Source organism: Cheilinus undulatus, linkage group 8 (assembly GCF_018320785.1).
Source record: "Cheilinus undulatus linkage group 8, ASM1832078v1, whole genome shotgun sequence".
NCBI lineage: Eukaryota > Metazoa > Chordata > Actinopteri > Labriformes > Labridae > Cheilinus > Cheilinus undulatus.
The window spans coordinates 17,883,950-17,897,485 of NC_054872.1; the positions used below are offsets into that span (position 1 = coordinate 17,883,950).

Below are 13,536 nucleotides of genomic sequence, written 5' to 3' on the forward strand. Positions count from 1 at the left end.
TATAGGCAAAAAAAAAAACACAGATGCTGCTATAAGAGCGACACAGCTCCACAGAAACTGCACATTGTGGACTTTGCTGAGCACAATGGAAATCGACATGTAGGAGACAGTTTCAACCTTTTTTCCCCTTTGGGAGATTCCAAAACACATACTGTGGCTCACAAACTGGATTTTACAGTAGTCATAGTTGATTGTAATCAGTAACTACAAGCACTGAAAAGCTTAGGCCATCGAAGTACTGGTTTGTATACTGAACTTGAAACTTAAACAAGCATGTGAGAAATAAATAACTATTTCTCCACTGTGGCAGACTAATTAGAATCCCTAAAGTAGACTTTTTTAAGATTCAGAAAACCAGGCAGGAAATTAAAGTCTGTGAACTGTGGTATATCTTGACTGTTACACTTGGTAGAGCTGGTTTGCTGTGATATGCCAGCTTGAACATGTTATTTCAGCACACATAACTCTCTTAATACGTCCAAGCCCCGTTCAGGTATCACAACATACTTAGACACTGTTACTGACCAGGTGCATCCATTCATTGCTGCAGTCTACACTTTTACAAATGGATACTTGAAACAAGCCTTGTCAAAAAAGCACTCATCACCCCAAAATGGTTCCAGGAACATGACAGTGATCTTAATTTACTTCACTTCCCTGCACTTTCTCCAGGTCCCTGCCCAGAAGAGCCCCTTTGAGATGTGGCGCCAAGGGATTTTTCACAGTGTGAATGTGCTGGAAAATAGCTGCAGGAGGAGTGTGTATTGAGTCAGAATGAACCAAGAAGTGAGATCCAACACTTTGTTGAATACATGCCTTCAAGAGTTTGGGCCCCTTTGAAGCAGAAGATCCCTGTGCAACTCTTGCTAGGTGTATCTTTCAAAAGGATGCATATAATGAAGTGTTAACTGTGTGTGTCTATGCTCATCTTTTGATACCTTCATTATCTTTAAATTACTGCAATGTATGACCCTTAAGAGTGATGAAATTGATCACATGATTAATTTAAACAGTTCCTTGCAACTGGTTATATCTGATGGAAGCCACCAAGGGCAATAGATGCACCACGGCCTCATTTTTCAAATGATTGCTTTAATAACCAGACAACGGTGGGTTAATCCTGTAATTGTTTATTTTTCAATGTTATTATAGCCTTTCAGGCATCATTGTTTGAAATATAAGAATGCACCAAAGTTTTGATATAATACCCAAAGAGATATATGATTAAAGCATCCTAAATGCTAAGGGATAAATCACTGTGTAGATACAGCCATGAAAATGTTGTCTGTAGTCTTAGTGCATTGTGTTGCAGCACCATGACTAGGCCCAGAGGACAAAAGATTCATCATCGTCCTGCATAAATTAGGTAACAAGTTTACAATGATTTATTGACTTAATATGTGGACGTGATTACAGCAAAGGAGCAGATTGGAGTCATGCATGGCTGGCTTTGGATTAGAGGCAGAAATGAGGGACACTGTACTTGTGTGAGTGTGTATGCATGTGCCTGTGCATACAGATTGTGTGTATTGTCACAAAGCAGTGGGTCGCAGCCTATTCAACATAGCACAGTGTTGGTATGCTAATACGACAGCAGTGAGCTGTCCCTAAGGGTAAAATCATCTCTTATTCAGACCCCAGTGCAGCCATAGGCATTCTCACTACTCAGCAGACAAAGATACAGGGCTGCCTGTGCTGCTCTGCGTGACTACACCTTATAGAGTCTGTATATGTACATGTTTTTATTGTCGTTTGTGCCTTCATAGTTTTTGTTGTCTTAGCCTGCCGTGTGTTATTGAATGGTTTTGCATCGAGCAGAAGAACACGTACTATAAAATCAATCATTCATTCACCTGGTGATCCATCCCAACCATTAAACTTTTGGGACATAAGTTTCAATACTCTCTCCAGTGACTTTTAGGGAGCATTTAATCTCTTTATTTAATTCTACATCTCATTCCCTTTTGCTGCATCTTTCTTGGTTATGTGGCAGGTATATCAGTTTAACAGCGTTGTTCTATGAGAAAGCCTGCCAGAGAAGATCCGAACAGCTACAAAGTGAAGACGACAGGAAGCTGCTCCATAATTCATCGCCAGAAGGACAAACATATGCTGCCATTTTTTTCTACCTTTAGCAATTCCCTCTGTTACCACAAATTTTTTTCCACCTTTCAGGTGGGCCTTGTGTGTTTTCTGCCTTAAGGCATGTAGATGAAGCCAACACACTGGTGATAGCTATAACTGGTAATAACAGCCTTGCCTTTCATTTAGCAGTTTATTTGAAGGCCAGTGTGGCTCAATTATAATTACCTTTTTTTGTATGTGAACCCTGTGTTTCCCACATAAAGACTTTACTTGGGGAGTTGCCCGGGTACATTCATGCCCATTGAAGTCTTTTTGTTAACAGTTTTAGCATTTTTGCTCATAATCTGCAGAACTGCAGTTGAAACCAGAAGTTTACATACAGTACACTGTATGAAAAGATACGTAACATTTTTTCTCACTGTCTGACATTAAATCACACTAAACTTTTCCTGTTTTAGGTCTGTTAGGATTACCAAAATTATTTATATTTGCTAAAAGACAGAATAAGGAGAAAGAGAGAGTTTTTTATTACTTCAAAGTCAGAAGTTAACATAGATTTCTTAGTATTTGGTAGCACTGCCTTTAAACTATATGATGTGGGTCAAATGTTTTGGGTATCTTTCCACTGGATTCTCACATAACTTTGCTGGAATTTTGGCTTATTCCTCCTGACAGAACTGGTATTACTGAGACAGGTTTGTGGACCACCTTGCTTGCACAGGTCTTTTTAGCTCTGCTTAACAATCATCTGTAGGGTTGAATTCAGGGTTTTGTGAAGACCAGTCCAAAACACTGACTTTGTTGTCCTTAAGCCAATTTTTTACTAATTTTGTGGTATGCTCAGGGTCATTGTCCGATTGGAAGATCCATTTGTGCCCAAGCTTGAACATCCTGGCTGATGTCTTGAGATGTTGCTTCAGTATTTCTTCATAATTTTCTTTCCTCATGATGCCAACTATTTTGTGAAGTGCATCAGTCCCTCCTGCAGCAAAATACCCCCACAACATGATGCTGCCACCCCCCTACTTAACAGTTGGGATGGTGTTCTCAGGCTTGCAAGCTACCCCCTTTTTCCAGTGGCCCTTATGACCAGAGTTCAATTTCAGTTTCATCAGACCACAAGACATGTCTCCAAAAATTAAGGTCTTTGTCCCTGTGTGCATTTGCAACCTTTCATCTGTGTTTTTAATGTTGCTTTTGGAGTAATTGCTTCTTTCTCGCGGAGTGGCCTTTCAGCCCATGCAGGTACAGGACTCTTTTCACTGTGGATAATGACACTTTCTTACCAGCTTCATCTTCTCAAGGTCTTTTGCTTTTGTTCTATGGTTGATACACACATGTTGCACCAAAGCAGGTCCATCTCTGTGACACAGAAATAGAAATAATTTTGGTAATCCTAATTGACCTAAAACAGGAAAAGTTTAGTGTGATAACATCCCTCTGTTGTGTGCCCTGGTGTGGGAACTCCTCTGTTAATGCCTTGTATGCTTTCGGTTTTAGGGGTTTAACTAGTTGTGCAACCATTATTTGGTAATGTTGCCTTGTCTTTTTTCAGTTTTGGGTAGATTCATTAATAGGCCACAAACTGCTCACATACCTTGTGAATACAATAATGCTGGTAAAAAAATTTAAACATTGGTATTGTTTTGCTGGCTATTAAAAAAATCTTGGTGCTGATAAGAAATGGAACAGCATGGAGACATAAAGATATAGAGACTAAAAAGGAGCTTGTAAGCTGGTGTTTACAAAGAATCAGAGTTGTAGGTGTGTGTTTTGTGTGGGTGGAAAAGACAAATGGAGTAAGGTGAGAAGATTTAAGTAGTTTTTGAGTAAACACTAAACTAAGTTAAGGCCAAGAATATTGCTTGTTGAAGTCAAACATAATCAAGTATTTAAGCTGGGAGTGCAGTTTCTCACTGATTAAACCCATTTGTCTGAAACTACATGGTGCTTGAGACTTTTTGTCTCTGTTAAAGCATTGATGTAACTATTTATCTTTGAAATTAACCCCCTTTAAATCCTTTCATATTTATCAAAAGAGTTAGTCAGAATTTAATTTTTCTTTTAGCTGTAAAATGTGAGAAACTTTAAAATAGTGAAATGGTTTCTGCCATAAATCAAATATCTTTGAGGCTGGTGAGCCGTGTTTGTTGCTCAATAGAAGCCTGTTGTTGATGCATGTTGCATCGTATCTTAAGATGTTTTAGTTCTACCTTAGTGATGCGACTGAGACGTGCTTAGTCTTTGATAATAGCCAGTTGTGTGCACTATCCAATTAAACACAAAAACAACTGTTGCCTTGTTGTTAGCTTTTGTTTTTGGAAAAATACAGAAGACACTAATGAACCCACATTACTGTTCCACACACAAAAAAATAAACATTTTTTGTCCATAATGAGTAGAGAGGGACAAGATTAAAAGAGGAAGTGTGTAAAAAACAACACAAGATGCATGTGCAACAGAGAGTTGGGATTGTGGCTGTAATTTTACCACAGGTGTTGCACCCACGTACTCTCACATGCCCTAACATGTGACATCACAGGAAAAGTGATCCAATTATTTGCATTTAGCAGGAAAATATCAATCATTTTCAAAAGTGGGTACATGTGGATAATAATAAAGAACCCTTAATTAGCGGTGTTCATAACTTGCTTTTTTTTTTTCTCCCTCTTCTTCTTCTTTTTCTTTTTAACAACAAAACAGGAGTGGATGTTTCAGACACTTTGAGGATTTAGGATATTTGTTGAATGCTCACTCTACATGCTGAATATACCAACCATTTTACCAGCCTTTTTATAAAATGGAAAGTGGCTTGTGTCAGCGTTTTTGGCCATTTTGAGTCATCTTTGAAAACCCACAAAATATTTTGTACTATGACTCTGAAATGACCGAATAGCTGAAATGAGAGAAGAAACTCTCTCTTTTATCAAGCAAAAAAAACGTTTGTTTGCAGCTTGTTCCATTCTTGATTTATCTTAAGTTGAATAGAGGTTAGTTTCGCCAAAAAGACCCCTTTTTTTCTAGAAAGCTGAGAAAAATGCATTTTTGTGAAAGACAGTCTGTCAAGCAAAACAGTGATTTGAATGTTATAATTTTGCTTTCAATTGCATAAAGGACATCTGAAAATTGTATTACAAATGTTATTTTATTGTAAAATAAATAAAGTAAAAATACAGCTCAATACAACTGGACGGCCGCCACGGGACCCCCGATACGCCCATGTCCTCTCCTGCTTGCGTGTCCCCTGGCACTGCCTGTAAATTATAGAAGTAATATGATATAACATATGTTATATAAATTTTATATATAATCTATAATATAGAAATTTTTTTGTTCTTACCCCTTTTTCTGCCAACAGACAGTGTTGCAGAACTGCATGGGGCTTGCTCTTCTCTCAAGTCTGCTTCTGAAATCACATGAGTGAACGCATGAGTGATAGTTTCATTCGATAAATTTGGCTGAATAATCAGTGGGTTCCTAATGTTAACTTACCTCCATCGCATTGACAGCCATTCCTCAGAGTCTGGGTCGGAAAAGTCCGTCTCTGAAGTGTCATCGCTGTTTGCATCCAGCCAGGGGCAGTTTTAGTGACTTGGAGGCCCCAGGCAAAGATCAATGTGAGGCCCCACCTAACATCACTCACCTCAACTTCTTTGATGACCGCCATATGAATGTGATTTAACAGAAGCAGCACAGTGTGCAGTGCTCCACTAATAACACATTTAACTCCATTCAGTGTAAGAAAATCTGCATTATAACCAACATGTGTTAGGTTAAGTGTTAGTGAATACTTGGTTACATCAAGCCAGACAAACTGCATCCACCTTAGACAGAGAATAGAAAAACAAACGTATATCTGACGTCTCCTCCAAAGTGATATGAGAATAAAGTCTCTCTGTACTCAAATGATTTTAATGCACAAACTTGTAGCTTTTTCTTTTTCTAAAGTTCATGTACTCTCCTGTTCTCAGGGTTTCATGTTTTCAGGTGCAATATCATACTAAGTGTAGCTGGCCCAAAGTTCCATAAAGAACTTAATGCAGTTAATTTGTATTTCTGCATCAAATCAGTTGTATTACATGGGTTTTTATAATATTATTAAGAGAAAATTCCATAGGCTCTTTTTTCAGTAATTTTTTCATTGAATCATCAAACAGCTCATGGCAGCGCTTAGCAATGAGCAGCAAGGCCATCACTGTATATGTGTGTGTAATATGTAAAAGCAACTAAACAGTGTAAACTATGAATTTCCCTTCGGGGATGAATGAAGTACGACTTTACTTTACTTTATACACCAAAGCTGATCTATAGGCTGCTGTAATGTTTATAAAGAGAAATGTTCCAATATTAGGTGCAGTTAATTAGCTACTTTAGAGAGAGAATTTACCTGCAGGTAATCTAAACAGGTCAGGCAAAAATATGCTGCCCTTGTAACATATGACAATTTTTACAGATTTTAACGTTTTTATGACCCACTGATGATGGATTTACAAGACTGGAATATTCATTATAAATATACAGTTAACATGACTGTTTATGGATTTAAAACAGCAACCTGTCGTCCACAATGCCTGATCTGACCCTTATTTTACTTGGCCTGGGATCAGTGCACAGAGTCCATCGAGGAGATGAGAGAAAGAGAGAGCGAGATGGGGAGGCACGGAGAGACGGAGACAGAGATGAGGATCTTGCAGAGATTCATCGCACCTCGGTGCTATTACTGCTTATAGAGATACAAACCCTCACCTGCTGAGTAAAAACTTGACTTTAAAGCACATGTCTGAGCCCCTAGAGTAGTTCTTCTTCATGTCCACTCTCTGAATCCCCCTGACATCCCTGCATGCATCTCCATGCGCAATTATGGATGAGCTGCGCCAAGATCAAACATGCTGACCTCACTTGTCATAGGACAGTCTGTGTCCAGATTAGGATTGAATGTTCAGTTATTAAGTCATTTTCACCGTTACAAGAATTTCTACTGTTTAATGAGACCTGGAGTTAAATATGCCACAGGATTTATAAACAATATCCTGTTTAAATTTAAGTGATCAAGACTACAAGTACACTTCTTGATGACATAGAATAAGATCTTATGTAAATAAAATTAGATTATATTAGTCTGGCATTACAGATTTGTTTTAATGTAGAATTAAATTAGGCTGGAGATTGAACTGAGTTGCTCACCAAAGCGTGATGCGATGTTTGCGTTTCTGGTTGAGGGACAATTACGCAGACAAAGTATTTGTTATCCTGAGGGCAGCTGTTTTAATCCCACTCAGGGGAAGAACTTTGGTACTACAAGGCAAAATCCTCTGGCCTTGACATTTGTTAAGACCCTTGTGCAAGAAACTAGCCAGAGGTGTGGACAGGACAAGACTCACTGAGAGAGCAGAGGTGATGCTGCAGTTGTGCTCTGCTGTGCATCTTTTTTATGATGTTCCTCACGGCTCTAAATGGGCAAGGCAAGTTTATTTGTATAGCACATTTCAGCAACAAGGCAATTCACAGTGCTAAACTATGAATAATTTTCTTTGACCTGGGGAGTGGCAAAAACAGAAATGAGCTACAATTGTAGGAGAACAAACCTAGGCAAATTCTTGAGGCCCCCCTTATGGACAAGGCCCCTGGCAATTGCCTACCTTTGCCTAATGGTAAAACTGCCTGTGCATCCAGCTAGATAGCAGATGCCTTTTCTCTCTGACGCACGGGTGGGAGACCTCGTGGCATTCTTTAGCCTCTTGGCCAGCCAAGGCAGATGAATGAACACGCTGATCGCTGGATTCGCTGTCAGTTTCAGTGAGTAACCGATTTTTCATGCAAAAGAGTGTCTTCCAGCATCCGCCAGCAAAACTGGCCACTTGACTCCCTCAGTTTTTAGGGGTCATTTTGTGCTGATACTGAATATTTTAGTACTTTTAGCTTAGATTACCTCCATCCCGGCTTCTCCACTTCATGCTCCTATCTTAGTGGCTTTGATCTACCGTCTCTTCCGTGTTCTGACTACGTTTCCCAGAAGCCCAAATTACTCACAGGGAGTGTGAGAGCGCCCCCTTGTGCCAGCCGCCGAAAAAACATTTTGACGTATATATATATATATATATGTCAATGACACTCAAGCATTGGCTTTTAAATGACGTATATATACGTCAATGACACTCAATGAGTTAATTGCACAAAAAGCTAAATGTCAAATCACATAACAGCAACTCAAAGCATTAAGGCATGCAGATGTGGTCAAGACAACTTGCTGAAGTTCAAATGAGAATCAGAATGGGGAAGAAAGGGGATTTAAGTGACTTTGAATGTCGAATGGTTGTTAGTGCCAGACGGGCTGGTCTGAGTATTTCAGAAACTGTTGATATACTGGGATTTTCACACACAACCATCTCTAGGGTTTACAGAGAATGGCCAGAAAAGAGAGAAAATATCCAGTGAGCAGTAGTTGTGTGGAGGACAATTCCTTGTTGATGCCAGAGGTGTAAGGAGAAAGGGTGGACTGGTTCCAGATGATAGAAAGGGAATAGTAACAGTAACTAGAAGAATACCATCTCATGTGGCACCTTAAGGTAGATGGGCTACAGCAGCAGAAGTGGTATTTAGTGGTATTATTATATACAGTGGAGTAACATAATTTCATCTTTTGGCAACTTAACAGGTGCAAAACCTGAATTGTTGCCAATCCACATATTTAAAGCAACTTATTTCCCTTTAAAGTGGCTTACAAATATAGCCAGTCCCAGTTTGCTTGTTTCTGGCTTATTTGTAATGCATTTGCTCATATAGGTTTACCTTGCTCCCTGCATGAACCTCAGCCATTTCTCTTCCAGCTCTTTCATTTTAAGCAAAACATGATAGTTTATCCTGTTGTAGGATCTGTCCACAACCCCATTTCCCTTGTTGCCCCTTTCACTCTCCAGCCCCTCATGCACAAGCACACAGATGACACAGTGAGGGACAACAAAATTGTGGCACTGGAGCATGTGGCATGGACTTTTTAAGCTAACATTTACTTGGTTACAGTGCCAAGGGCAATGGGAAAAGGTTGCTTGTTTCTCTTGGCACCAGTGAAAACCACTTGGATATATACAGTATATGTTTTTGGGTGCAGCTGTGGCTATCAGTCGGTTTGTCTCATTTTCAGGCCAAACTGGCAAAATGGAAAATATGAAAGCAATTGTTCAACATCTTGATGATAGAGCTTAACTCAAAGGTTTTCTAATAACATAATAATTACAGCCAACAGTTAAAATTATTTTTAAATAAAGAAACTTGATCCTTTGGGCCCTATTTTGACAGGGTGAAGTGGGTTGTCTATCTACATTTTGCTATCCAGATGGCACAGATTACTTCCAGGCCAAGAGCAAAAACAACAGGATGTATTCAGGATTCATGTGGATCCTTGAAAAAGATTTAAATTGGACATTTGAAACTTAAGGCCTTAAAAAGTCTTTAAAAGTATTTTTTTTAGTTGTGAGAGGTCTTAAATTTTAGAGAGCACACTGACTTAGACATATCTGTAACCACTCTTTGTTTTCTAACCAAACTTATATGATTTACATTTAACAGCATTTATAGCTTGTGTTGCTGTATCTTCGTCAGTCCTGCTCCTAAGTAGCATGTATCTGAATATGAAAGTGCAAAAAGCTTTATGCTATAAAGGATGAGGCTGGGGTGGGGGAAGTTAAGCTTTGCCATAAGCAGGAGTGTGGTGTATCAGCATTAATGCTAGCAGGGATTAGTGAGAAGTACATCATATTCAAATACAATGCTGTGTTGAAAGAGAGAGTTGTGATTGGCTGTTAGAGCTGGGAGGTGATAATTGGGGTAGGTGGCTGTTAGCTGATCACGGCTGGTCATATGACTGCCATATCCTGCATTAACCAACTCTGAGCTTCATATTGAGAAATGTCTAAAAAGGTGCTCTAAGATTTTCAACCATTCTACTGCAGTATTGTGTTTAGTTTTTCTTTTTTGAGCTACCTGGTTTGATTCTTCATTCCAAACATTTATAATACTGTCTTGTGGTATGAGATACATGCTGATGTTATTATTGACTGAAAGCAGACAGGACTGAGTAAAGTGTTTTGAAGAGTGACAGTGAATCACAAGAATTGAAACCCAATTTGTGATGTCTTGATGATAAAATCTCCTTTCAGCTTTGAAGATGACTCAGTATAGTCAGAAAAGACTTCTCCTCTACAAGCTTTCTCCCACACTGTCCACCCAGTGACTGTCCTTGAGTGAGCAAGTGTGATACCATGATACATCATTTGGGCTTCAAGTGATTCAGCCATCTCAGATAGAAAAGGGAGATTTAGCCCAAGTCTAGTTCAGTCATATTTTACTTATTCATACATTAATCATAGTTGCGGTTTGTTTAGAAAGACATATAAAATAGTTTTGATGCCTGTCTCTTTCAGTTAATGGGTTGTGTCAATGAAAGTAAATAAACCTGTGTGTTCATTCTTCATAGTGTTAGCTTTGTCTTAATTGCAGTCAGAACCTATGAAGATATAAGAAGATGAGTAATATTTTTATTTGAGTGTCCTACCTGATCATTCCTCACAGGAACAGTTAACCCCTGTTGAACAGTGAATTGATTCAGTGTTTGTATGTCTTAAATGATTGTCACAAAATTCACTTTCATGTTTGTTTGATCCTTCCTGTTTTCTTTCCTTGCAGTGCTGTTTGGTCAGTTTGTGGTTTTCCAGACTTTAAACACCGATATTGTTGACATCTTTGATGGATCTTCCACTGATTCAGCACTCCTCTCCTCCATATATGGATCCCACTCAGGTAAATACATAACTCTGCAACCATTCAGTGTCTTATTTTATTTATACCACTCACACAAAGGCATGAGTACTTCTGTCAAGCACAGCATCCTGCCACTGCAGGCGAGACAGCTCATCCATCTCTCAGTTCATTTTAAATCAAACAGCTATTTCTACATAACAAATTAAAAATCTCAAAACCTTACAGCATTGCTTCAAGGTGGAAGCATTTTTTTTCCTTCTTTCATTTCTGTAATGCTGATATGATAAAACGTAACAAAGATCCATTATATATGATGATTACAGTAAAATATAATCCCAAGATCCCAATTAAAAAAAGAATGCTAACCAGGTGCTGTGAATTGTCATTTTCTTCTTGATTGAAATGGGACAAAATTAATTAGATCTGCTTTTTTGATTACGTATCTTTGATCAGATGGAAACTTTAAATCACATTCTTAATGTTAGAGCAGCAGAGCTGCATTGACAAGATACCCATGAATTTTGATTTTGTTTTTCTGTTATCTTTGGAAATGTATTAGGAGCTTTACCTAAAGTACTTGAAAATGTTTCTTTTTGGTTTTGAAATTCAGGTGAGACGCTCCCTTTGAGCTCAGGAAACAAGATAACGCTCAAATTCTCTGCAAATGGAACAGAAACAGCCAAAGGATTTCATTTTGTTTACCAAGGTAAGGATGATTGTTCTGATACTCCTCCAGATTCTTTATGTGAAACTAATTGTGTGCATTGAATGAATTAACTGCTTTCAAAAAATAATGCATACTCAATCCTTCACTCATCACAAAAAGGGCTGTTTAGCAGATTGTCATTGGCTATGGCTGGGCACGACTCAACAGAGCAGGAGGCTGTAGAGTCAAACAGCCTATCCTGGCACAGCAGATGAGAGTGACTAATGACGTGCGAGGAGATTCACAAGGGCTTTAACATTTCTCTCTGCCTCCTTTGTCTTGCCATCTCTCTTTCTCCCTGTTGTCTTCCTGCCTAGCCTGCCCACAACTGCTCTTTGTCATTGTCTTTCTTCCTCTCACGCTTGTTTCCTCCCTTCTTATCCCCAGCTGTCCCCCGGACGAGCGCCACTCAGTGCAGCTCGGTCCCTGAGCCCCGCTTCGGGAAGCGGATAGGGAACGACTTTGGCACCAGTATGGTCGTACTCTTTGAATGCAATCCAGGCTACACTCTGCACGGCTCCAACGCCATCAGGTGTGAGGCCGTGCCCAACGCCCTGGCCCAGTGGAACGGCACTGTGCCCACATGTGTCGGTAAGCGTGCTCATCCTCCAGCCCTCTGCACGCACCGTCCAATACACACAAATACACACGAACCAAAAACGGAGGAGCAGGTGCACAAAAAGATGGGTGCCTGTTTTCCTTAGTCATTACTTATTCTGATGTCTGTCACCCATTTCAAAGCATCCCTCTATTGCTGCTCTTGATTGTTCAGACAGGAAGAAAGAGGCAAGGACAAATAGAAAAACAAAGTGTCACATAAATTTTCCTGCCAGACGAGGGATTTCAGGTCCCTGCGCCTCAAAGATTAATGGGAAAATAAATAGAAGTGTAAAGTAAATATGTCCAGCAGCAGCATGACTTTGGGTAACTTTTTCTATGCAGCCTGTATCTCTTCTGTACAACATGATCTTTTTCTAAAGCTTATTATCATGTAAAAATGAAACAGTAAGTCTTATTACAGGTGATTCTAACTCACATTTATCTAAAATGTAAATGTAGGTGGTTAAAACGACAATTATTTGCGGGGTTGATGATACAATATAATGCAGGACAAAGGTTCAAAGACACAATTTAATGCAAGTGTCCTGATGTGATGTATTATGCATTATGCACTGAGATAATAGATGAGTTGCATCATACAGTCTAATGGAGCCTGAAATGTACATGTATGATACAACACTCTGCAATGACTCTTAGCCACATCACACTATATACAACATAATCTACAGATTTAAAGCAGCTTCACCTATATTTTGATAAAAAATGTATCAAATCACTATGTTTAGTCATGATCACTAATTGATATAACCTTGCAAAGCAGAGGGATATGCCAGTTTCCTTGTTTCTCACTTGCAAGTCCATCTTGCAAAGCTCCCGTCTGAACCGTTTGGGCCAGGTTAGAAAGTGACAGGACCAATCAGCGACGAGGGGCAGTACTTTCAGGCGCGGCAGAATCATGACGTAAGCAAGCAGCAACAAGAGGCTGGTGCAATTATGGCGGAGGACATTAGTGCTAAAGCGCCAGTTTTATCAGAACTTGTCAACATTATTTTGTTAAAAGAAGAACAAAAAACAGTAGTGAGTAGTTTTCTTTTCAAAAACGACAAAAGTCGTGCACTGAAATGTCTATAGTTGCCATGGTCCGCGTTATTCCTTGGTAGCTGCGCATCTTGGTTGCGGCTATGTCTCGTGTTTTGTTGCTCTGATTGGCCTGTAAAGATGTGACAGAACTTTCATCCAATCACAGTTTTTTTCAAAGCCTCTGCCCTTTCCCAAACACTTAGTATTGAAGATTCTCCAGATCGATGTGTGAAACAAATCCATCTGGCATGTCAGGTTATAACTGATATACACCTGAAATGAATCTGCACTTCCTCTTTGCTTTGTAGAGCTATGTACTCGGGTGTCACTATTCCCAGAAAGTAGCA

At 39.3% G+C, this 13,536-nt stretch overlaps 1 protein-coding gene across 1 annotated transcript in view; it reads left to right on the forward strand.

Moving 5' to 3' along the window:
- The window catches only part of LOC121513684 (CUB and sushi domain-containing protein 3-like), a 309,293-nt gene that overhangs the window by 178,286 nt on the left and 117,471 nt on the right, over window positions 1-13,536 (forward strand). Inside the window, exons 32-34 of the mRNA XM_041793592.1 lie at window positions 10,768-10,881; window positions 11,453-11,548; window positions 11,936-12,139. Of these exons, the coding sequence (XP_041649526.1) occupies window positions 10,768-10,881; window positions 11,453-11,548; window positions 11,936-12,139 (414 nt within the window). The remainder of the gene's footprint in view (window positions 1-10,767; window positions 10,882-11,452; window positions 11,549-11,935; window positions 12,140-13,536) is intronic.